The sequence below is a fragment of the Desmodus rotundus genome, chromosome 7 (genome assembly GCF_022682495.2).
Source record: "Desmodus rotundus isolate HL8 chromosome 7, HLdesRot8A.1, whole genome shotgun sequence".
Taxonomy (NCBI): domain Eukaryota; kingdom Metazoa; phylum Chordata; class Mammalia; order Chiroptera; family Phyllostomidae; genus Desmodus; species Desmodus rotundus.
This window is the reverse complement of record NC_071393.1, coordinates 134,421,448-134,446,679: the sequence shown is the minus strand read 5'-3', so window position 1 is coordinate 134,446,679 and position 25,232 is coordinate 134,421,448. Positions and strand designations below refer to the sequence as shown.

At 57.5% G+C, this 25,232-nt stretch overlaps 2 protein-coding genes across 13 annotated transcripts in view; one reads left to right on the top strand and one right to left on the bottom strand.

The window, feature by feature from the left end:
* Positions 1-492: 492 nt before the first annotated feature.
* BEGAIN (brain enriched guanylate kinase associated) lies at positions 493-9,451 on the top strand. Of its 2 annotated transcripts, none has more exons than XM_053929072.1 (5): positions 493-586; positions 1,937-2,003; positions 3,122-3,229; positions 5,311-5,394; positions 6,204-9,451. In XM_053929072.1, the coding sequence occupies exons 2-5, from the start codon at positions 1,953-1,955 to the stop codon at positions 7,521-7,523; spliced, it is 1,563 nt and encodes a 520-aa protein (XP_053785047.1). In that variant the 5' UTR covers positions 493-586; positions 1,937-1,952; the 3' UTR covers positions 7,524-9,451. The 2 variants fall into 2 exon arrangements, with proteins under 2 accessions (XP_053785047.1, XP_053785046.1); XM_053929071.1 differs by lacking the exon at positions 493-586 and adding an exon at positions 657-716.
* Positions 9,452-11,287: 1,836 nt separating this feature from the next.
* WDR25 (WD repeat domain 25) overlaps positions 11,288-25,232 on the bottom strand; it is a 117,196-nt gene continuing 103,251 nt past the window's right edge. For all 11 annotated transcript variants that reach the window (XM_053928602.2, XM_053928598.2, XM_053928599.2 and 8 more), the window contains 3 exons: positions 14,640-14,810; positions 12,233-12,373; positions 11,288-11,744 (listed from right to left, as the gene is read on the bottom strand). In XM_053928602.2, the coding sequence (XP_053784577.1) occupies positions 11,523-11,744; positions 12,233-12,373; positions 14,640-14,810 (534 nt within the window). In that variant the 3' untranslated portion in view covers positions 11,288-11,522. The remainder of the gene's footprint in view (positions 11,745-12,232; positions 12,374-14,639; positions 14,811-25,232) is intronic.

Here is a 25,232-nt window from a genome sequence, read left to right as displayed (position 1 = left end):
GAGGGCATGGCATTGCCACCTGTGGGCCTTAGCGTCCCTACCCAACGCTGCGGAGGAGCGAAAGTGGGGGCCCGGTAAGCTGTGTTATCCAGAAGTCGGCCTCATGAGCCCGGGTGCTGATGGGTGCTCTCCTGTCCAGGGTCCCGTAGCCCCCCAAACACTGGCCAGGTTCTGTGGTCAATGAAGTGACTCCGCAGAGACTGACTTCTGCTGGGGCGCTGCTGGAAGCCCAGGAACTGACCCCAAGGGTCCCTAAGCCTCGAGGGCCGCCCGCTGGGAAGGGGATGTGGGGGGTGCGGGCGCGCAGGGGCGAATGTGTGAGTGCAGCCGGGCGCATGCGGCGCGCACCCACGGCGGGCCCGCACGGGCCTCAGTTTCCCGCGCTCAGCGCCGCGGCCGGGCCCGCCGCCGCGTGTCGTTGCAGCGCGCTGCAGGAGCAGAAGGGAGAGCTGCGCAAGCGGCTGTCCTACACCACGCACAAGCTCGAGAAGCTCGAGACCGAGTTCGACTCCACGCGCCACTACCTGGAGATCGAGCTGCGGCGCGCGCAGGAGGAGCTGGAGAAGGTCACGGAGAAGCTGCGCAGGTCAGGGGGCGGGGCGGGGCGGGCTGGGGGCGGGGCCGGGGCGGGGCCCGGAGACCTGCGGTGCCGGCGTTCTGCCTTCCACCCAGCCGGCCGCTCCGTTCGCAGGTGGGGAGTCCTGGGCCCAGAGAAGGTAAGCTCTGTTTCCAAAGTCGCACTTTGTGCCAAGAGCTACTGAAGCAGGATGCGGACCCGGGTTTGACCACTGCCGGGCCGGGCTCCTTCCAGCCAACCCTCCCCATCCGCAGCTCATTCCTTGTCTCATAACTGCATGACACGGGAGCAGCCATCTCCAGACCCCCGCTGGCTTCCCAGGGCCCCAACCACTGTCCCCGGGGTCCCTGATGGGAAAAGCGAAGTCTAGCCCTGGAGGTGAACCAGAGCTTAGGGATAGTTCCCTTGGCAGCACGGCAGTGACTGATGTGTCCGGAGGGCTGTGGGACTCCCAAGTTACTATTCCCTTAAAACCTAAACGCCCCCAAGCACTCGTCCGCCTGCACACAGAAGATGGGCATGGTTCTGAAACGTGCTACACTTCCCGGCCGTCCTTTAGGAAGGATGCAGAGAGAACGCAAACTTTGTTGCTGGCCTGGCTTCTTTTAAATGTTTACAGGGCATCGTGGCTGGTGCAGCCTGAGACAGGATTTGCCAGAGAGGAGGTGGCCTGTTCCTCCCTGAAGGGCCCTATCCTGCTGGACTTTCTGAGCGTCGCCACAGAGTCCTGGGGGAGCCAAACCTGACAGTCTTGGTTAAAGTCTCAGCCCTGCACTTGCTGCATCAAGCACCTCTGGCCTCAGTTTCCCTATTGTTGGTGGGGGGAGAATGACATTAGACACAGGTTGTCCAGAGGACTGTCACTGTCCCAAGCTCCTTCATGGTCACACTCACTCCACACTGCACAGCAGCAACGGAGGCACAGGGCATCGGGCCTCCCCTCCCCTCCACTGTCCCCCTCCCTCCAGGGGCCGTGTCTTACCACCACCATCACCCAGGGCCGGCACACAGTCTTAAGTCTCTTCCCAGTGCACACGCTACTGAATGTACACCCTGCAGCCGGGCTGGTCAGAGCCGTGTGTAACGTGGGAGCACACTGGCCCTGAGCGAGGGCTGGGCAGTCACTTGTGCAAAACAGGCCCTCCCTCCTGTCCCCAGGGGCTCTTGACCCTGGCCTGGGAAAGGCCTCCAGCCAGTATCTTTGACCAGATGTTTGCTGCTGTGTGGAGGAGCAGCTAGACCGGGGAGGGCGTGGTGGGTGGGCCCAGCCTGGCCTTCCTCAGCGGGCTGCGCAGCTGCATGGGGGTCCTGGGAAGGCTGGGCCTGGCCCAGCGGTGGCCCCATTGCCTCCTGTTCCAGGATTCAGAGCAACTACATGGCGCTGCAGAGGATCAATCAGGAGCTGGAGGACAAGCTGTACCGCATGGTGAGGGCCACCCCAAAGCCCACGGCCCTGCCCGTGCAGGAGCTGGGTCACAGGCCTTCATTCCTGAGGCACACTCCCCCCACCCCACCCCACCCCCACCAGGGCTGGGCCTACCTCACCCTTTCCACACTGAGTGGGGCTCTCAGTAAGTGCGAGCGAGGTACAGGATTGAGACCCTGTGAGACTCAGCAGCAGGGCGTGAGCACCTGACCTGGAGGTGGGTAAGCAGGGCTCAGGGGGAGAGGCCATACACTGGGGGCGGTGACCCCAGTTCAGCATCAGCCCAGAGACGTGGGCCCGGGAGGACAGGGGTCTGAGCTCAGAGCTAGGTTTGGGCCCCAACTGTGCCAAACAAGTGAGAGCCAGAGCCAGTGCCCGGCCCAGGTGGGGCTGGGGCATGCAGAGCCCCTCCTGGAGATGCTCCCGCACCAGCCTGTCCCCTCCGCAGTGCCGCCTTTCCTCTGCTGATCGCTGGCTAGCCCACAGCATGGAGGGGTGGAAGGGGTAACGACAGGCCTCCCCATGTTCCCGGGCTTTGGAGAGGCTTCTAGAGCTGGCCATCCAGGAAAGGCTGGGTGGGTGCTGGTGTCTCCCCACCCTCCAAGGCAGGAGTTGCCTCTCTTCCTTTGGCTGCAAGCTGCTGTTGTTTCTGAATACCAAACTGGCATTCAGCACACGCCTGCCTTCGAGGTGCTGTCAGACAGCCACGGCAGGCAGGCCTAGGGCCTGGGCCGGCTCTGCTGGGACCCTGGACAAGGGCCCTTTCCTTTCTAGGCCTGTTTCCCAATCTGTGAGATGGGCCAGGCTTTATGCTGAGCGCAAGGTGCCCTCACTCAGCCACACTCCAGACCCCGGAAGGCCGGTCCCTGTTCTTTCATGGCACAGAGGAGAAACCAAGGCTCAGAGAGGCAGTGACGCACCCGAGGCCATGACTTGGTGGCGGCACGGATTTGAACCTGGGGCAGTCTGGGCTCTTGCCCCTGCATTCTGTGGGCCTCTAAACACCTCGTCATGATGGGCAGCAAGAGGGCACACAGGGGCCCTAAGGGGGCAACTGGACTTGAGCCCCAAGCCTGGGCTGACCGCCGAGCACTGATCGCCTCCTTCCACTGCCCCAGGGCCAGCACTATGAGGAGGAGAAGCGTGCTCTGAGCCACGAGATTGTCGCCCTCAACAGCCACCTGCTGGAGGCCAAGGTGACCATCGACAAGCTGTCAGAGGACAACGTGAGTGTCTGGTCCTTCTGACCCTTCTGCCCCCAGGTGGGCGGGGCTGGCCCAGGGTACCCAGGGGGCAGGGCCATTGCGGGAGGGCAAGGCTGCCTGGCCGGACACACTGCCAAGGGCATCCTGGAAGGAAACGGGACCAAGGTTGGGAATACTGGGCCGTATTTTCTCATTCAAACCAGGGCTTCCTGACTCCAGGGTTGGGGCATGGCCACTCTCCGTGGGCACCAGAGCCATGTGGCCGCCCATGGGCACTAATGTCAAGGGCCTCAGAGCTGGGCCCAGCCACCCTCCATGGATCGCTGACCACTGGCCACACATCCACTAATTAGCGCCTGCGCCTTACCAGACCCCACTGGGCTCTGAGAATATGGAGTGAACTACATGGGCAGAAAACTCCCTGCCCGTGAGGAGCTCCTGTCTGAGTGGGGAAGACAGACGGGAAACGAGAGACACTTACACCGGGCAGTGTGTTGGCAGCACTAAACGTTGCAGAGAAAAATCAAGCAGGGGACAGGGCTGGGGCGTGGCCAATTGCCGGGTGAGCACATTTCAATAGGATGCTTCCGGCAGAGGCGGCTGGAGCCGAGGCCTGAAGAGGGTGAGGGAGCTGGCCTCACCCCATGGGGCATCCGGGGACAAGCAGCCTAGGTGGGCCTGGATGACTTGGAGAGCAGCAGAGGCCAGAGTGGGCTCTGCAGGCGTGGCCGGAGCTGAGGCCAGGAAGATGGGGGGCCATGCTGCGTGGGCTCCCGTAGGGAGCTGGATTTATCCCGAGTGACACAGGGCCGGAAGGTTCTTGAGCAGAGGAGTAGCCTGACGGGACGTCCACTTTTACAGGGCTCACGTGTCGGCCCTGCTGAGAATGCACTAGGGACAAGGGCCAGGGCAGGGGGACTTGGCGGGGGGCGCTATGGCAACAGTCTCAGCCAAACCGGTGGAGGCCCAGCTGGAACAGCAGCCATGGGTCGGGCAGAAGGGCCTGGGTTCTGGTTCCAGGCTGAAGCTGGAAGGAAGCAACAGGGCCGGCAGACCGTGGATGTGGGTGTGAGGGGGCGGCCATGGGTCCTGCTACAACCTGGGGGGGGGGGCCACTGGGGAGGGACAGGAGGTGGCCTCGGTGGGAACAGTGACACCTGAGAGGAGAGCATGCAGATGAGAAGGGGGCAGGCCCAGGACAGGGCAGCTCTCAAGTCCGTTTTCGACCCCGTGGCAGGCCTGGGCTAGCCAGGCAGTGCCCACAGACCTCTGATGCTGGGCAGCCTGTCTGGGGCCTCACAGGGGGGTGAGTTCTCCACTCTCAGCCATCTGTGTCCTCTCTGGAAGGCCCAAGGAGGTCTTAAGGGGCTGGGGACCCAGGTTCCCTCCACTGTGCAGGCCCAGTTGGGGCATCAGCCTCACAGCAGGTAGAGGTGAGGGACGCGGGGTGGGGGTTGGAGGAATTGCCCCGCCGGCTAGAGCTTGCGTGAGCTGCAGGACACTGGCTCCCGTGGTGCCACGCCCAGTGGCGGACCCCTTCCTCCTCGATGTCTGGCCCTCGCCGAGGAAGGCTCTGGGTGGGGGCAGGAATGACAGGCCCAGCCACAGGCACGTGCAACAGAGATTTTCCAAAGAGGAGACCAAGTCCCCTGAACCCTACTGTTTATATGTTTTCAGCTCAGAGGCTGAGCGAGTCCCCACCTGGACCTGGGCCACACGACCCGAGCCCCACTCACCCAGCCCTGCAGCCAGCCAGCCTGCTGCCAGGCCCCACTGAGAGAACAGGGGTGTGGGGGGGGGGAGCTGGAGATGGGGTGGCCATCCTTGAGGCGCCAGCATTCACACCCGGGGCCCTTCTGCCACCACTGCCCTCATCTGGCAAGAGGCTCCCCTCTGGGACCACACTGGGCCCCCTCCACACCCCAGCAGCTGCCAGTCAGAGCCAAGGGCCCCGTTCTGCAGAGTGAGGCCCAGGGGAGTCCTTGTCCTGCCGATACCAGAGTGGCGCAGGCCACCTGGGCTCCAGTCAGGTCGCAGGGACCCAGTAGAGGGCGGGGCGGGGGGGGGGGGGCTCCCAGCCAACACTGTCTCTTGTCTTTCAGGAGCTCTATAGGAAGGACTGCAATCTAGCGGCCCAGCTGCTGCAGTGCAGCCAGACCTACGGCAGGGTCCATAAGGTGTCCGAGGTAAGGTGGGCCTCGCCCAGCCAGGCACCCCTGGGACCATTCAGGGCTCCTCCATGCAGGTCCCACCCCAAGGCCACTCCCCACCCCTGAGGGACAGACACCGCGGGCGAGCCGGAGCCCCTCCTGCTCCTGCAGGCTCCTGGCCTTCCTGAGACACGGTGGCAGGCCACGCCCACGCACAGCTCCTTACCCAGTCTGGGCAGCCTGCGAACCCCCTCGGTGTCTGCTGGGGGCTGCTCCTTGTCCGGGCTCCAAGCCCTCTGCCCACTGAGCAACCCCCCTGTGAGCCTCACAGAGACCCCCGCCGCCTGGTGCGGGCACGATGACTGGCAGCACCGTCTTCGGAGACAAGAGAACTGGCCGCACACGGAAGTGACTTGGCCCAGGCCACAGCCTCCCTGGTGCCAAAGCTAGGCTGACCCAGGGCCCCCCACCTGTCCTGACACTCCCCTCACCCAGGCTCCTGTTCCTGTCCCCTTGCCCTGGGCCACACTGAGACACGCACAAAATAGATCAAACAGTAGTGGGACATCCCTGTGGGGCGCCTGGCCCTGAACTTCTGTGCCATGTGTTTCTGAGTCTGTCTCGTGCAGAAGCACCCAGGACACAATGGGGGAGCAAGTCAGCCCCTCAGGGGGAGGAAAGGGGAGGCAGGAACTGCAACCCTGAGGGGGGCTGAGTCACACCAGGGGTCCTCAGGTGAATCCAGGGGCGTCCTGGGCCCATGCTGCAGGTGGTGGCCCCTCTGTCGGCTGGTCTGAAGCTGACCTGACCGTCCCCGCAACTCCTCATCTCCCCATCCGTTGCAGCTGCCGTCGGACTTCCAGGAGCGCGTGAGCTTGCACCTGGAGCAGCATGGCTGCAGCCTGCCCTCCCCGCTCTGCCGCCCAGCCTACGCTGACAGCGTGCCTGCCTGCGTCATCGCCAAGGTGCTGGAGAAGCCCGACCCTGCCAGCCTGTCCTCCCACCTGTCGGACGCCTCTGCCCGAGACCTGGCCTTCCGCGACAGGGCGGAGAAGTCGGGCCTGCGGCCCCCCTACAAGGGGGACGTCTACTGCAGCGACACAGCCCTGTACTGCCCTGAGGAGCCGCCACGTGACCGGCGGCCCAGCGTGGATGCATCTGTGACCGACGTGGGCTTCCTGCGGGCCCAGAACTCCACCGACAGTGCTGCTGAGGAGGAGGAAGAGGCCGAGGCGGCGGCCTTCCCGGCGGCCTTCGGGCGCGAGGCCTTCCCAGGCTACGCGGGCTCGCTGCCCACGTCCAGCTCCTACTCGAGCTTCAGCGCCACGTCGGAGGAGAAGGAGCAGGGCCAGGCCAGCACCCTGGCCGCCTCGCAGCAGGCCCTCTATCTGAACAGCCGCGAGCAGCGGCTCCAGCGCCCGCCGCCCCCTGCCGCCTACCCGGGCAGCCTGCGCTTCGCTAAGGCCGCAACCGTGGCAGCGGCCCCGCTGGAGGCTGAGGTGGCCCCGGGGTTCGCACGGACCTTGTCCCCTTACTCGGCCGAGCCCTACCGCTACCCAACCTCCCCAGGCCCCCAGCAGGCCCTGGTGCCCCCAAACCTGTGGAGCCTGCGGGCCAAGCCGGGGTCAGCCAGGCTGCCCAGGGAGGACACACGCGGCCAGTGGCGGCCCCTGAGCGTGGAGGACATTGGCGCCTACTCCTTCCCAGTGGCTGCACGACGGGCCTCGCCCTGCAGCTTCCCCGAACGCTACTACGGCGGGAGCAGCCCGGGCAAGAAGGCCGAGGGCCGCGCCAGCCCTCTCTATGCCAGCTACAAGGCCGACAGCTTCTCAGAGGGCGATGACCTCTCCCAGGGCCACCTGGCAGAGCCCTGCTTCCTCCGGGCTGGCGGCCCCCCCAGCCCGAGGCCCAGCTACGCGGCCAGCGAGGGGGATGGGGAGAGGCTCGGGGGGCACCTGTGTGGGGCGGCCGACAGCCCTGAGCCCGAGCACAGCCTGCACAGCTCCAGGGACTCCTTGGAGCCCAGCTCCATGGAGGCCTCTCCCGAAATGCGCCCCGCTGCCCGCCTGAGCCCCCAGCCGGCCTTCCCGCGGACTGGGGGCTCGGGGCTGAGCCGCAAGGACAGCCTCACAAAGGCCCAGCTCTATGGAACCTTGCTCAACTGAGCACCTGCCTGCAGGCCAAGGCCGTGGGCACCAGGCCACCCACCCCGTACCCCAGGGGGCCTCCCCACCTGTCCCCAGACACCTGTCCCCCAGGCCCTGCCCACAAGAGCCCCTCTCCTCCACCTAAACAAGTGCAGCCCAAGAAAAGGACCCCTGCCACACGTGTCCCCCCGCCCCACCACGACGGAGCTCCCCGAGAACGTTCCTCACACACCAACATCTCTCCCCACCCGAGATGAGCATTCCCCCCTTTTATAAACTGAAACTATTTTTCTAGAGAAAAAGGGTCTTTCTTAGCGCACTTTGCCTCCAGCGCCCTGGATGGCAGCCTTGGCGTTTCCAACACAAAGCTCCTTTCTTTTCTGGGCAAGGGCAAGTGGGGCCTGGCCCTTGGAGGGAAGGAGGGCGTCTCATGGAGACGCCCAGAGCGCCAGTGATGAGGGAACCCCGGAGCTCTCTGCACAAAGAGGGGAACTGGACGGGTGCAGGGATGTGAGACGTTCTCAGCTGTTTCCACGTGGCTGGCACAGTGCCCCCAGCCCTCCCATGGTCCGTCGTCCCGAGTGGGGCCGGTGCTCGCCCCCCAGCTCCCGCTCCCCAGCACCCCCTCGCTCTACCTCAGACACAATGAGGCCCTCCAACTCTCGTTCCTGTGGCTTGCTTTCCTGTCGTCTGCGATGCATGCCGTCTGTCAGTACTGTATTTTACACTCACTAATAAAAGACATCGGTGGGAAGCACTTGGGTCTGAGTTTTCTTCTCCCCACTGCCTTTTGATCTCTGGGACACGTGGCCCTGGGTGTCCTCCCACCTGCTTGCCCTTCGCCCACTTGTCCTGGCTCTTGACAGCTGTTGCCCAGAATCAGAACTCCCCTAAGCTGCTAGGCATCATTGCTGCCCTTCGTCCTAGGTCCCCTGCCAGCATCCCTGTTCTGTCCCGCATCTCAGACGTCGCTTATGCCTGTTTTCCTTAGCATTCCCTCAGTGTGCCTCTGCAGGCGACTCCCATTTTTATTTCTCTGAAGGTGTCCATCCTGCCTGTCTGGGGAGAATGCATCCCGGGACTCCGTCTGCGCTGCCCGCCGTCCCCCGGGAGCTGTTCCTTGGCAGGTCACCTGACTTGCCTTCTCCTGCCACCTGAGATCTTCCCTTCGGCTCAGGTTTTTGCTGTTTCCCTGAGGTGTGTCTGGTTGTGGATTTGTCCTTCTTAGGAATTCACAGGGAGTCCTGTGTCTGTGGGTTGGTGCACTTCATCAGTTCTAAAGAATTCTCAATTATTATTTTAACAAAATCTCTGCCCACTCTCCCCCTTCTCTCCTCCTCACGGTACCCGCTGCCTGGTGCCCTCCTCGGACGGCCCACACACTCAGTCTGCGTCCGCTGTCTTCATCGCGTCTCTCCCGCTGCCCAACACAGCCACTAAGTGTTCGGTTTTAGTTACCAATGTTTCCCATTTCTGCAAGTTCTGTCAGATTGTTCTGCAAATCTGCTTTCTAAGAGTTTTCCCAGACCCTGGAGCTATTTCCACACTTGTCTTCTGTCTCAGTGCACACAGTGGGCACAGCAGTCGGCCCCCCGGGGCCAGGCACTTCCATCTCGCAGGGTCTGCGTGGATGCACTCCTCAGGGCTCCTGCCCATGCTGTCTCATCTCTCCATGTGCCTAGTTACCTGCGACACCCTGCGGATGCACCTGTAGCACTTCCCACTGGGGACCACCTTGGCCCAGTGCGTGCCCTGAAGTTCCCTCACCCACCCAGCTTCACATCTCCCAAGTCTGCCTCTCACCAGGTGACCCCAAGTTGGGGGGGGAGGGGTCCTTGGCTATGGCTCCCAACCCTGAGCTGCCTCTGCAGAGGAGGCCAGAGCTGGCCCACCTGCCCCCCCCAGGGGCAAATCTGCCAGGAAAGTAGCCCCCCACGCCCAGGGCCAGAAGGTCAGGAGCCCACTCCCCTCCCTGGGGCCACTTCCCCATGGGCAGATGGAAGAAGTGACCCTCACTGATCTAGGGCGCAGCTGGGAGGGTGGAGGGAACACCCTGCCCTGGCCCCCAGTGGCTGCTCTCTGAGAGGTGCCCAAGCCTCCCAGCCCCACACCCTCGTGCTAGCCACTCGACTGGGCAGTAGGGCTAAGAACCCCAAGGGCTACACAGCCTCGGCCCAGAGGCCCCTCTAGATTCAGGTCCCAGCCCCACATTGTCATCTCAGAGCCTGAGGCTCCCCCAGATGGACTGCAGACCTCCAAAGCCAGCCGCAGCTGGTGTGGGGTGCTCTCTTCCACCAACCCCTGCTCCCTCCACTCAGAGCCCTGGCACACCCAGGTGGACCCCGTCTGGGCACCCACCACCCATCCACCCATGCACACGCTCCCTTCCACCCCAGCAGGCAGTGCTGAGTGGGCTCGGCCACCAGCTGCGTGACTCTGGGCAAGTCCCCCACACCTCTAGTCCAGTTCCCCCTCTGGTGCCTGAGGGCAGGGATCCCCCGGAAGCCCTACACAGGTGACAGTTCCATGCAGAGCTCTGGGCTAAGGTGCGGGGGCCCCGAGGGAGGGCAAGGGCCTGGGCTCTGGAGTCAGACGGCCCTGGGCTCACCCCTCTGCCTTCTGAGCACTGACGTTCTGAGCTGGACAGCGGGGACCGTGCCCACCCCGCTGGGGGCTGCATGAGCTCCACACACCACAGTCATGGCTGGGCCGGGCAGCACCCACAGCCACGCTGGCATCTCCAGGCGAGGGGTTCTTCCCCACGACGGCCTCCGGCCAGCAGCTCAGGTGGACAGGCGAGGCACAGGCGAGCGCGCAGCCCGGGAAGGGTGGGTGCACGTGCAGCTCATACTTCTTCTCCATCCCTGCTCCACACTTGCTAAATTTAGCTCTCTCACTTTAAAATTGCAAGTGGTGAACTCCCCACCTCCCTGCAGAGGATCAGAGGGAACTTCTAAGAATGCTCTTTGGAAGAGAGCATTTGGAAAAAGAGAGAGATCGAGGCAGAGAGCACACCTCCCATTCTTCCCAACAGTCACATCCCGAAGGGGGCTGGCAGGCAGCTGGCACCTTCAGGGCATAGAGCTGTTGAAACCCACAGAGAAGTGGTGCTGACAGCCCCAGTGGCATCTGGGGACCCCCCAGGTATCTCTCTGCCCCTGAGGGCCAAGGGGATCAGCATGGAAGAGTGGGCGCCTACTACTCCTGCAGCTCCGCCTGTCCTGCCCCTGCCCACCCACAGTCCTCTCCTCAGGTCCTCTGCTGGGGATGCCCCCTCACCAGCTCACAGTCTACCTCCTCCAGGAAGCTTTCCAAGACTGCTGGGACCCTTCTGTCCTGAGACATGGCTCCTGTAGTCCCCTGGCCCGTGGGTGAGTCCCTGGGCTCTTGGGCAGCCCCTCAGTCACAGCCCTGGTGGGGCTGAGTGCTCGTCAGCCTGCCACAGCCCAGCAGCCCAGCCGACTCCTTGAGGTTCCTCCACGTCACCCTGGCGCTCGGGCAAACACCCATGCAGGCAGACCCCGGACCCAGCTGGCCGCTCCTGTGCGGAGGGGCCGAGGGGCCCGTGACACTGGCGGGCCTGCTGCACTCTAGCACAGAGTTCCTGAGGACAGCCCTGAGCCCCAGAGCCCCCCACTTTCCCGGGGACCCCTCGTCAGGACCCGAAGGCGGGCCGCCCCACTTCCGGCACCGGCATTCTCACTGAAGAGCTGCAGCGGCTGCGAGGGGGGCGGCGGGAGGAACTGCCGACACAGCCATCACCGAAACCACCTGAGAAACAGCGCAGTCTCACGTTTACTGGGCATCGTGGGCAGCGTGCCCATGCTCTCGCTGACGCAGGCCTCACAGCCCCGATGCCAGGCTCTGTCCCCATTTCACAGACAGGGAAACAGGAGCAGGGCGGGGCGGGGCACTCCCAGCCAGTCTGACCCGAAGCCGACCTCAGCATTCACTCCCACCCGCCCCCGAAGATGGGGAGCCAGGCGGCAGATGTCCAGAAGGCTCCTCCCTGGAGGCTCAATGCCAGATCTTAATGTCACCCTCCCAGGAGCAGGTGGCGAGGACAGAGGGCAGCACGGGGTGGAAGGCGGTGCCCACGCAGGCCTGCGTGTGCCCGTGCAGCGTGCGTGCGCGGCTGGCCGTGCGGAAGCAGTAGAGCAGGACCCGGCCATCAGCGCTGCCCGTCACCAGCAGGTCACCATCCGGGGAGCACTCGCAGCCCACCGAGTAGCCTTCCACCTGCAGAGGGTGACACGGGGTGAGCGGGCTGCACTGCAGTCCTGCTCGCAGCCTCGTCGGGGAGCTGGGGGCCGCGATGCCCAGCCCGCAGAGGGGCAGGGGGAGGCGGACCATGTCACGAGGCTGCTTCAGTGGGGTCTAGCTCCAGCACAAGTGACAGGGCCCAGCCTGCTGACAGCCACCAAGCCCCAGGCCCCCAGTAAGACAGGACCCCACCCCCTAACCCCCAAGACACATCTACGTGAACCAACAAATCAGCGGAGCCCTTCCCTGCCCAGCAGCCGGGGCCCGGGGCAGGGCCACATGGGGCCCAGGGCCTTGAGTGGACACCAGGCCACAAGCATGCCATCCCCTGGGAAGCAGAAAACAGAATCTGCTGCACAGAGGGTCCGGGCACTCTGGGGCCCCACGTCCACTGCTGGCACTGTCTGGTGGGGGGCTCTGGGGCCAGTGCTCAGCTCTCCCCGGAAGGGACAGGGAAGGGGTACCTTGTGTCCTTCATAGCGCCGCCTTCTGCTCATCCGGTAGGGCCACACCGCGGAGAAGAGGGCCAGGTAGTTGCCGTTGGTCTGTGCCAGGAACACAGGCTCCCGCGGGTGCAAGGCAAGGCTGGGGCAGGTGTACCTCTCCTGAGAAATGCCAGGGCCACAGGTGGGGTGAAGGACACTCCAGGCTGGTCCTGCCACCCCTGCAGACACGCCACCCCACACTCTGCTCAGGGGCCTTGGGTCCTCCTCCCAACCTTAGCTTATGGGTCTTTGAGTTTCCTGTTGCTGCTATAACAAACTGCCACAAATTTAGCGGCTTAAAACACCACAGAATTACACTCTTATAGAGCTGCAGGTCAGAAGTCTGACCTGGCTCTCGCTTGGCTAACCAAGGTGTCCACAGAGCTGTGCTCCCTCCCAGGGCTGCAGGTGAAATGTGCTTCTCACACTTGCAGCTGCTAGGGGCCGCCTGCACTCCTTGGCTCAGGGCCCCTGTGATGGGCTGGATAGGGACCCCCCTGGATAGAGCACATTTGAATTCCTGGGCCCTGTGAATGCCACCTTGTACGTCTTTGCAGATGTAATCAAGGAGCTTGGCGGGGCAAGATTATCCTGTTACTGCCTCAGTGTGGCCGCAGGCGTCCTTACAAAGGGAGGCACCGGTGGATGAGGTGCACAGGGGTGGTGTGAACAGGAGCAGAGACCCATTGGAAGACACTGGCATGCAGGTGGCAGGGCATGCAGCCACAGCCTGGTACCACCAGTGCCACCGGCCTCTGGAGGCGGTCAGGGACGGATTCTGCCTAGCATCTCCAGAGGGGGCGGGCCCTCCTCACGCTTGACTTCAGCCCAGTGACACCGACCCGCATGCTGCCCTCCAGAACCGTGTGGGAGTGCATTTCGGATGGCTTAAGCCTCCGGGTTTGTGGTGATGTGCTGTTGTTACCCAGGACTAGAACATGGACCTGTGTGCCCACCTCCCCACTTCTGCAGGGGCCCTGGGGCAGCAGAGCCCAGGGCCCCACACAGCCAAAACACACAGTGGGGGAGGCGGTACATGACCAGGCGAGAAGATGGATGGGAGAGCAGTGTTCAGAACCCAGGAGGGGACACCTCTCAGTCTGCCAGGCTCAGGTGCACAAAGGGGCCCCTGGAGGCTCCCTTCCCAACCGCACCTGTCCTTTCGTGTTCCTAGAGTCGTCCTTTCATCATCTCTACATGACCCCAAACTCTGAGGGAGCAGTTAGACTAGTAACCTGCAGCTGCAGACTAACGTGCCCTCAGAGGTGTGGGCACCATGGCGACCCCACCATGAGCTCCCCAGCATGATGCTGCCAGGCAGGGCACCTGCTCGCCTGCACAGACGAGAAGTAGGTGCAGTTCTAGGAGGGCGGACGGCTCAGGCAAGCAGCTCTCCGTCCACCTCCCTCGCTCTCTCTGCCCTCCACTGGGACTGATGGAGGTAGGAAGCCTGGGTGGGTAGGCAGGTGTGTCCTTCCCAGGAGACACTAGACCATGAAGTGAAGGACTAGAGGCAGGTTTGCTCAGGGTCACTTAGAATCCTCTGAAAACAAGGGGAGATGGGGAGAGGGAGGATGTATGCACGCACACCTGACACATATTTAAAATTCAGGGTGGAGACACCAAAGAAATTAGCCATGGCTCGTTTGGAATTGTAAAAGATGGTGATGATGATGGTGATGGTGATGGTGATGGTGGTGGTGATGGTTATGGTGGTGATGGTGATGATGGTGGTGGTGGTGATGGAGGTGATGATGGAGACAATAGGTAATGCTTTTATGGAACACTCTCTGTGCCTGGCACTATTCTAGACCCTTTTAAATCTCAAAACCACTCTATGAGGCAAATAACATTCTCATCCTCAACTTTCTAGAGGAAAATGAGAATCAAAACAGCTAAATAATGGGACCAGGGCCCCCATTGTCAGTGACAAACCGAGGGCCATAATTCAGGCAGTCTAACTCCAGGGTCTCCACTTGAACCACCGAGTCAGGGCCCTTGCCGAAGCCACTCCACAAGGGTACAGCAGATTCCCATGAGCTGGCTGGGGTGGCAGAGGGGAGGGGTGTCTCGGGCTGCTAGGCCATCTACCAGTCCCCCTGGACTGGCTGTACCTCCAAACCCTGAGCCTATGGAGTGGCTTTGCCAGGAGGGGACAAGCGAGAGGACAGTGAGGGAGTGGCTGTAACATAGGGCCTGGCAAGGCTCCCCCGGCACCTCACACGTGCCTTCCCCTTCCCGAGAGGTTTCAGGCAGCCGATGTCTCCAAAGATCCTGCCTGCTGGACCGCCTCCCGCAGGAAGTGACCCAGGACCCCAGACAACCTAGGGCTACACAGGTGCATCCCGGGCTGAAACTGAAAGCGACTTCAAATGCAGTTTCTCACATGGAAGATCTGGTTGGAGATTTTGGCGGAGCTCCGGAAATCCCAGGCGATGATAGTGCGGTCAGCAGAGTCCCGGCTTGAAGCATCTGTACTGCTCAGAAACTCGGAGCCCTCCTGGAGGAAGAGGATGTCCAAGGTCTGCTGGATGGTCGCCTTGTAGCTTCTCACCACCTGCAAGAGTGGACAACGGTCAGCCTGGGGCCCCAGGAGCCCAGGTCAGACACCCGCAGGGATGCAGGGCAATCAGGCTTAGTGAGCAGGGTGGGCGAGGCGTCCCTGGCTGAGCAGCCCAAGCCGTGGCGTTGGGGCTGCTGCATGGACACCTCGGGTCCTCTGGCCCCACCAGGCAAATGTCTGTCTCTCCAGGGTCCTGCCCTATAATGCGCCCCACAGCCTTGCCTGAGACACCTCCTCACAGAGAGTCGCATGGCCACCCCAACCCCCACTGGTGCTGGGAGCAAATGCGCCTGGAGACCACAGAGCCAGGATCACAGTGTGCAGGCGAGCTTTGAGGGCCTGTTTTTATTTCTTAGCATCGTCGCCAACATTCCAAAGCCTCCTGCCTCATAAACTACTGTGCGTGAGTGTCCAGCAGTTGTCCCGCTTTCTTCAGAGCATTTTATCACATTTACCTGCCATTCTAAGACAGCTGGTTTGGCTGCAGCAGGTGTGGGGTGGGGCCGGCAGGGGTTCCGGTACCAGGACTAACAAGAACCGCCACTTAACAAATTCACGGACGACTGGACTTGCAACTGCCGGGTGGAGTCAGGGCACAGTGCCTGGAGCCGCCTGCTGCCCACGCCGCCTGTTTCCCAGCTCCCAGGGTGCCACCACGCGGCCACAGCACGAACCACCTGAGGCACCTTGGCCAGGGCTGAACCCTCTTGACAAGTTCTTTAAAAACTGGAGTTCACACAGCCTTTTGAATGTTGCAGAGTTTTATTTCCTATCATCCTCTTTCAAATGTACACATGTCAAATTCCCATTAATTGCAGCACTCCATAAAGCCCATGCAGGGGGATATCTGGAGACCCATTTTGCAGATGAGCAACACTGAGGTTCAGAGATCTGCAGGGAGTCACCAAGGTCACAGGGCCAGGGGTGGTGGAACTTCTCCTGGCCCCAGTTGTAGCCCTGGGGCCCATAGCCCAGTCACCTGCTGGCCAGCTCCTGCCTCAGTAACTGTAGGGACAAATTCTTAGGGCTGGTGGGCCCCAAGTGACTGCTCTTCTCTGAGCCTCTTCAGAGGCAGCCCCCGAGGAGGGCAACTTCTGGGTGGGCCCCTGAGGCCCAAGGGTGGTCTGGGGCAGAAGAGAGTGGGCAGCCCTGCAGGCCTCTGAACACAGGGCAGGGAGACAAGCTGCTGGCCTGTCCCCCCCACCCCCCGCCGCACACCAGGACCCTCACTCTCACTGAGTGTGGGTTGGAAGGGCGCAGAGGCTGCACTGGCCCAAGAGGCTCCGGCCTGCCCCGTCTGGAGCTGGGGCAGCAGCCTAGGGACCAGGAGGGGCCATAGCATCCCCCACACCTACTCTGATAGCTTACACTGCCTTCCGACTCACAGGGACAGCACCATCCAAGGCAATGTTTAGAATCTACTTTGGAGGGGAGGGGAGAAGGGTGGGACGATGGGGAGGGCCCATCATCTTGGCTCTGAAGTAACCTCTTTTCCAGGTCCAGATCCACCCGCTCCTCCTCCCCCCACCCCAATCTCGTCTCCTCTCCCCTATACCACCTCCCCACCAGCCACCCCATGCCTCCACTTGCCTAGGCCACACGGGGGCCTGAATGCCCCCCTCCCCCTTTGGTCGAAGCTCTCTCCATCACCTTGGTTCAGGCTAGGAGCAGGGAAGGAAAGACAGCAGCACAGCCCGGCCAAGAAAGGGCTAAGCCTGGCCCAACTTGTGTGCCTGGGCATGGCCCAGTGGTAGGGACACACAGCAGCCCCAGAAGCCCCACCAGCCCATAGAGAAAGGCCATTCGTGGGTACCCACATGGGTCCACGCAGCTGTCAGCCCAGGGGGCAGGCTCAGGCCCCAGCCCCTCTGCACCTTGATCCCCACTGGCTCCCAGGACCCACTGACCCAGGAGAGGACGAGGAAGGGAGCGCCCCAGCCTCTAGCCAGGGGTTTCACACAAATCATCTCCCAATGAGGTGACGGTGGGAGGCAGATGCACCCCTGGGTCCTCGGCCTGCCCGGCCCAGAACTGCCTGTGCGTCCCACCAACATGCCACCCACCTCCCACGACCAACTTTTCTAGGAGAACGAAAACCGCTGTTCTGTGTATTTCCTGCAAATAAATGGAAATGGCCCAATTCATTAGGGTGTCATAAAATCGAGTGGCCGGGAAACAAGCTGCGTGACGGACAACCCTTGCCAATAATGCTGCCGCAGGTGGAAGGCTGACCTTTGGAGCGATCACCCGGAACCTGATTTACTGGCCTCCACAAGCACTCGTGCCCAGGAAGAGCAGAGGAGCCATTCGCGTGTCTGGCGGTGGGTTTTATAGCGACCTTAATTACACCGACAGCTGGTGCGTCCCCTCCCAGGGGCGTGGGCCAGCACCACTCGGGCCTAAGTAGCTGGATCCAGAAGGGAACCTCCCCGGACTCTCCTGGCAACCGAGGGCCTCTGTAGGGTAGGCAGCTACTTGGCCAAACGTCTACAGCTTTGGGGAGAGTGGGTGGTGTGACCCTGCCACACACAGTTGTGATGAAAACCACCTGATGTCCTGAGAATCGGCCAACTGCGTGGCTGGCCAGACACCCCTGGATAATTGGGCGCCCTGGCGCTCACCCAAGGGCGCACCTCTCCCGTCCCTGGGTCCCTGCCACTTCAGAGGGCATGGGGTCAGCGTGCGGGCCAGGGCTCCTATGCTGGCCCAGCTGCTGGCCAGCCACGTGCCCAGGGCCGCCCTTCTGGGTCTGGCCTGGGCGGCGCCACAGCGAGCTCTGTGCCTATCAGCCTCCACCAGTCCCCGCACCTGACCCCGAAGGCAAGGGGAGGATGCTCTGGATGTGCTCTGGATGCCCACGGGACCCTGCGCTCCCTCAGCCAACTGCCCAGGCCAGCTGCCTACCCCCAGGACCTACCCCCCTTCCCACGTGACCTCAGCCAGCACTGGGGCGGCACACGGTACTGAACTCAAGGCTGGACAAGTGGATGCGTGGGTAAATGGATGAATGAATAAAACACGTAAAAACAGTGACCCCAAGGCCCCTGGCTGCCGGCAATGTGCTGGCACTTGAGGCTGCAGCAACCCCCACAGCGCTGCTGCCACCAGCTCCAGCAGGTGTGGGGGAGGTGACATTCCCTCACAGGGCGCTCCTGTGGCCTGGGATGTGGAGGCAAAGGAAACCTGGCTCTCCATGGAGCTTTGAGACCACAGGGGGTGGGAGGGAAGGGCAGAGTAACTGTGCTCAATGCCACATCAGTGCCGGCAAGGCTGGCGGGGCCACCCCTTCCCCAGGGGCAGGCAAACGCCCGGGAGTCGGAGCCTGGTGGCCCATTCCCAACCTCCGGCCCTGGGCTAGCAATTTGCCTCTGCCAGTGGCAGTCACCATACCTGAAGGTGGGGACAATAACAGGACCTCTGGCTGGGGAGGAAACAGAGGTAACATGCCTGGCTCGGTGGCCACTGCACAGCAGACGAGCGCATCGGTCCCTTTCAAACACTCACAGGCAGGGGTCAAGGCGTGAGGGCAACCGCGGGGATGGGGAAGGGCCCCGTCCTGCAGTTCAAATCCCCGCAGGAAAGGTGGCCCATCAAGTCGGTAAATTCAGAAAGGGTCAGAAATGTACATTTAAACAAGAAGCTATAAAAATGTGAGAAGAAAACATGATTGAATTTTTCTACAACCTGGGAGTGGGGGAACCTTTCCCGGCCGTGACTCTAAGGCCATAGCCATAAGACAAATGAAGGGTAGCTCTGACTACATGAAAACGACGGCAGTAATAATGATAATAATAAACACTGTTTGCTGTAAGGCATAAAAACAAGTAAATAAGTAAACCAAAAAGACAAACAGGGAAAAAAAGGACAAATGGGAGAAATATTTGCAACTGATATTAGAGGCAAAGATTGCTTTCCCTAATACAGAGAGTTTCTAAAAATAGATGAAAGTGACCAAGAGCTACAAGAAAGCAAGTGGGACAAGAGAACAGAAAGGCCGTATAAAAGGGAATGGAACTGGGCCTTCGATCTTGCCCATGAGGCATGGCCGTTTAAATACACACAGACACTCCTCTCCCATCGGACTAGCAAACGCCACGCGCTGGGCCACACACCCCGTTAGGCGGCTGCAGGGTACCTGGCAGAAATGCGAAAGGCACACACCTGTACAGATAATGGGCCACCTGGACCCAGCACCACCTGGCCTGCCACCCAGCTGTGCACGCAAGCCACAGCCCCAGTGAAGGGACGGGCCCCAAAGCGACCCTAGCAGAAGCCTCAAAGAGACACACACCGGGCCACCGAGAGCAGCACTGCTAGCCAGAACCAGAGAACCAAAATCGACGCCAAGAGAGGGCCAGTGAAGTGAGCTTCCACACACCCCACTCTACACTGCGCTGCATCTGAGAAACACCAGGCTTGCCTCCCTGCCAGCGGGGAGCCGGGTGGGGGTGACCTCCACCCGCTGCTCAGGGGGAAGAGCAAGGAGGCAGGGGAGAGGGAGGAAAGTAGATAAAGAGATGCTATGAATGTTTGTCTATGTTTGCTCACATTAAAAACCAGTAGGAAGATAAACCAGAACCTCAGTCAGGAAAGGAGTAAGACTGACCCTAGAGGGAGGGAGAGAGCAGAATGGAGGGGACAGGGTTGGGGGCAGAGCGTGGAAGATTTCTGTCAAGGGCCGAACAGGCCACATACGGTCACCGTTGCATGTGTTACAGCCATGGAAAACCGTGAACCAGACTGGACCCAGGAGCTGCAATTTCCCCACCCCTTCTCGAGGACAATGTACATGTTTTATAACAGTATACAACAAAATTAACTTAAAATGCAGTCTCTGCAACGTGAAAAGAAAATTAAGCAAATGAACCGAAGCACGTATTGAGCTAGTAGCTTAGCCACATAAGTAGGATTTATTCTGAGAGGCGTCAAAGCACCGTAATTTAATGGCATGTCCTGAGTTGAACATACATTATGAACAGTAATTTGATGGTGAATGCTAATTAGACATACACTGTGGATGAAAAGAACTGTGAGAAATCTTAAACTGTTTTCAGCCGTTAAATTGCTAGCATCACTATACAGCAAAAAATAGTGTAGAGGCAGATAGAAATAAAAATTTTTGGTATAAAAGAAATAAAAAATAAATAAAGCAAAGAAGCTGAAGAAAAGTTCTGTAATGCTAAATTTGAACTGGAAACGTCAGTATTACTTAATGATGCACTTTTTTTTTTAACAACAAAACCATTTCCTAGCTGTGTCCACAGAAGGAGCCTAGAAACAATGGCCAACCACAGCGCTCAGTCTCTGGTCTCTAACCCAGCTCAACCCGCTAGTGCCACAGGGGACAGACTGGGGCGGTACAGCAGGTGCTGTACCTACAGAGACGGTAGTTGAGGAAGGTAGAGGAGATGGGCCGAGGGCAGGGGAGACGTATGAGAACCCCAGCGAACTTCTCGACCTGAAATATGCAGTGTTGGGGAGAAAGAGGCATTAGGTGGGATCAGCAGCAGATGAGACACCGTGAAAGGAAGCATTTGTGAACCAGAAGAACGTAGCAGCCAAAATGACTTGAAACCTACTAGAGAGGAAAAAAGGCTGACTTTTTCAAATGAATAAAATGTAGTTTTAACCCCAAATGAGAGGCCACTATGGCCTCTCAGTCCCTACCACAAATTTCAACTAGAAACTGTGGACAAAATTCAAGAAGCAACGACCTGAAGGATGAAAAGTAACGGCAGGTGGGGTAGGGAAAGGAAGGCAAACTGGAGGAAGAACCAGTACGGCAAGTGAGGTTTGGGTTTGTGGGGTTTTCTGGGTTTGTTTGCTTGTTTGTTTGGTCTCTGACTGGCTGACACTGACTCACAGACTGGCTGAATTTAGGAATGACACAGTAGGCATGAACAGCAAAAATTCTGAAATAAATACATCATCCTGGCCAAAGGGATAAAGAAATGGGCCCCTGTGAGCTGGAGAGCCCCTTGCCCCTGCAGTGCGGCCCAGACGCCGGCTCGGGAGCAGAGCCACCTGCTCAGCCCTGGTACAGGCGCCATGCGCCCAGAGGAAAAGACCTGAACGGAGGAGCTGGGGGCGGTGCCCTCAACCCACGTGACTGTTCTCCTCTTTTTCCTCCAACGTTAGCCACTGTGCCATGGGAGGGCCTCAGCCTGGACCCTGGGCGACAGAGCAGGAGGCTGGTGCTCTGGGAGCACTCCATCTCTCTGGGCCGAAGAACCAGGAAGGGAGGCCCTGGGGAGACAGGACGGGAGAAGCTCCAAAGAGCAGAGAGCTGAGCAGGGAGCCCTCTGGTTCTGCGTGGGAGCAGGCTGCGTCCCAGGACAATCCCTAGGCTGCTCGTATGGAGCTCGAAGCAGCCCAGCGGAAGCTTTGAGAGGCAGAGCCCCACAGACACGCTGCCCAAACTAGCCCTTCAGTCCCTCGGGATCACTGCAGAGCAGACACTGGAGCAGAACCACAGCCCGCAGAGGGAGGGAAGAACTGAACCTAACTGGGTTGCTGCCTGTCGAGACAAACAAGTCCTGTTCTCCACAGGACTTTAACAGGACCCAGGGTCTGATGATACAGTACTGAAAATGTGTAGGATATATTGTGAAACCGCCTGGCACATGACAAACCAGGAAATGTAAATGGGAATAACCACGTGAAACGTGAAACAACGCCACCCCTGAAACGACCCAGACCTTGGAGTTGTCGGACACATTGAAACGGCTGCTGTGTCTGTTATACAGACACATTGAAACGGCTGCTATACTCGTCCTCAGTGAGACGAAGACGAACACCCTTGAAATCAATGGACAGACGGTCTCGAGAGAGAAACAGAAATTATGTTATTATTTTCTTATATGAACATTTTAAATTTATTTTATTTTATTAAATATTTTATTTTTTTTTATTTGTAGAGAGAGGGGAAAGGAGGGAAAAAGAGAAGGAGAGAACCATCAGTGTGAGGCTGCCTCTCATGCACCCCCAAATGTGGACCTGGCCCACAACCCAGCATGCACCCTGACTGGGAATCAAACCAGTGACCTTTTGGTTCACAAGCCGGCACTCAGTCCACTGAGCCACACCAGCCAGGGCAGCAATGATATGTTTTTAAATGAAAACATTAGAACTGAAAATACTTTTTAAATCATGGCATAAGCCCAATAACAAAATGGAATGACAAAAGAAAGGCTCAGTGAACTCATAGATCAAAAGAAATAATTCAACCAGAAGCAAAAACGAGCAGTCTTAGGTACCTGTGGGATAATATCAGCAGTTTAAATACTTCATCAATAGAGTGGAGCATATATGTGTGTGTGTGTTTATATGTATGTATTTGAAGACACATTGATAAAAGTGTCCAAAGTTGCTGAAAGGCATAAATTTAGAATCGAGAGGCTCAGCAAGCCACAACAAGAACAAAATCGAAGAACACACCAAGCCCTGACACGCTCAAACTTCTAAAAACTCAAAAAGAAAACCCTTCAAACCGCCCGGTGGGAAATAACCGAAGCAGTGTGTGACCCGTAGCTGCAACTGCTATGGATTCCTCGTCAGAAACTATGGCAGCCAGAAGAAGGTGGAACACACTGCAAACGCTGAAAGACAGGAGTGCTGACCCGGAAGTTTCCAGACGGCTAAAAGACCCTTCAGGAAGGAAGAGAAAATAAAGATCCTTTCAGGTGGAAAGAACTCAGTGAGCCCGTCACCAACGGACCTGCTCTGCGGTACCTGTGTCCCTGTGTGTCTTTACGCATCTTACCTTCACATCCACAAAACAAAGGCCAAAGGGAGCGCTAAGGGCTGAAGAGTAATAATCCCAGAGGAAACCTTGGGACTTCGGGAATAAAGGAAAAGCAAGATAAATGGTATATAATTGGTTAAGTATAAAAGACCATTTTTCTCCAGTTATGTTCTTTGACTGTTGAAAACATAAATGTAAGTCCTTAAGTCAGAAAGAAAATTATACCAGACCTGAATCTACACAAAATAATGAATAACAATGAAAATAGCAAATATGTAGGGAAATATAAAATACTTGTTTATCATTAAAATATTTGAAAAATAATTTTGTTTCCAGCAAAAAAAAAAAGGACCCAATGCATTGTAATCACTAACAGTAATACATGTAGAAGTAAAAATATATGGCAATAATAGTGCAAAGACCCTGAGGGGAAAAATTAAAAATTTGTATATTGTTGTAAGGTTCTTATACAATACAATAAGAGACATAATATGACTTGGAAGTAGACTGGTAAGGTAAAGAAGTACACTATAAACTCTAAAGCAACCACTAAAAATAAGCCATGGCACAAAGCTACAGGTAATAAAGCAACAAAGGAGATAAGATGAAATAATAAAAAATACTAAATTAATCCAAGAGAGAGGACAGACAAAAAAGGACAGAAAGAATAGACAGAACAAAAAAATAGCAAGATGACAGATTTAAATCCAATCATATCAATAATCACACGGGCCCTGGCCAGTGTGGGTCACTTGGTTGGAGTGGCGTCCCATACACCAAAAGGTTGGGGGTTCGATTCCTGGTCAGGGCACATGCCTAGGTTGCAGGTTCAATCCCCAGTCTGGGCACAAATGGGAGGCAACCAATTGCCGTTTCTCTCTCACATCGATGATTCTCTCTTTCTCTCTATCAATAAACATATTTAAAAAAATAATTACACGAAATGAAAACAGAATCAATACACCAGTTAACAGGGTAAGATTAGTATATAGAATTAAAATAAATGATCAATACCCAACTAAATGCTGCCTACAAGAAATGTGTTTTAAACATAAAGACACAAATGGGTTAAAGTAAAAAGATGGGAAAAGGTGTGTCATACTAACAGTAATCAAAATAAACCAAGAATGCCTTTGTTAGTAACAAGCAGAGTGGATTTCAGAGAAAAGACCATCAGGGAGGAAACAGGTCTCTCCAATGATAGAGGAGTCAATGCGTCAGGGGAACGTAACAACCCTGAACGTTCACGTAGCTAAAACAGCTTCAGAGTACAGGAAGGAAAACTCACAGGACTTTGAAAGTAAGTAAGACAAATACACTCTCATAGCCACAAATTTCAACCAGCTATTCTCAACCAGAACCAACAGTTAAGTGCCAGAAAGGATGTCGAAGTCTGGGGTAACACTATCAGCCAACTCGGTCTGGCACGTGGAGAATGCCACACCCGGCGACAGCAGAATGCACATTCTTCTCAAGTGCACCCAGAACACTTACTAAGACAGATCATATTCTAGGACATCAGCCAAGTCTCGAGGGATTTAAAAGGATTTAAACAGACAATGTATGTTTTGTGACCACAATGGAGTAAAATTAGAAATCACTAACAGATATCTAGAAAATTCCCAAGTATTTGTAGCCTAAACAGCACACTCCTAAATAATCCACAAATCACAAAGAAATAAAAAAAATAATTAAGAAGCATTTTTAACTGAAGGAAAATGAAAAGCAGTACATCAAAAGCTGTGTGACGCAGCTCCAACACCCAGAGGGAAATGAACAGCACCGAACGTCTCTAATGGAAAAGAATCTAAGTTTCAAAACAGTGACTTCAGCTTCTACTTTAAGAAACAGAGAAAGAAGATAAAATTAACCCCAAGGTTTAAACAGAGGAAATAACTAACATAAGAAAGGAAATCAATAATTTAAAAAAAGAACTAGAGAAAAATCAACGAAACCAAAAATCTGGTACTTTGAAAAGATCAACAAAATTAATAAACCTCTTGAAAGAGTGTGTAGTTTGCTGTTGTTAGGTATGATGTTCTGCAACAGCATAAAAACAGAAATACTTGGGGGTAAATGCAACAAACAGTGAGAAGCAGCCACACAACGGAAGCGAAAGCACTGGTGAGGGGACCGGAGACGACCTCCGCGCATGCAGATGCGCACGGCGCTCACACAGGGGAGACTCGGAATTGCTAAGAATTCGGTTTTCTCCCAGAGTGATCTGTAGATTCAATGCAACATCATTCAAAGTTCAAGCAGGCTTTTTTGGTGCAAACAGACAAAGTGATCGCAAAATTAAAATATAAATGTCAAGAACCTAGAATAGTCAGAGTAATTTTGAAAAAACCGGCAGACTTGCACTACTTGATTTCAAGACTCATCACAAGATTGTAATAATGAGACAAAGAGGTATCGGTGTCGGAGAGACAGAGAGAGCAACGGAGCAGAGGAGAGTACGGGACAGGCCTACACATATTTGTCCCACGGAGGGATCGGGGACGTAGACACTGTTTTCAACAGGTATGACAGGAATGCTACATATCCATGTGCAAAGCCACGAACTTCCACCCATGCCTTGCACCATATACAAAAATTAATACGAAATGGACCACAGACTAATATAAAGTTGCCAACTATACAACTTCCAGAAGTAAACAGGAACAAATCTT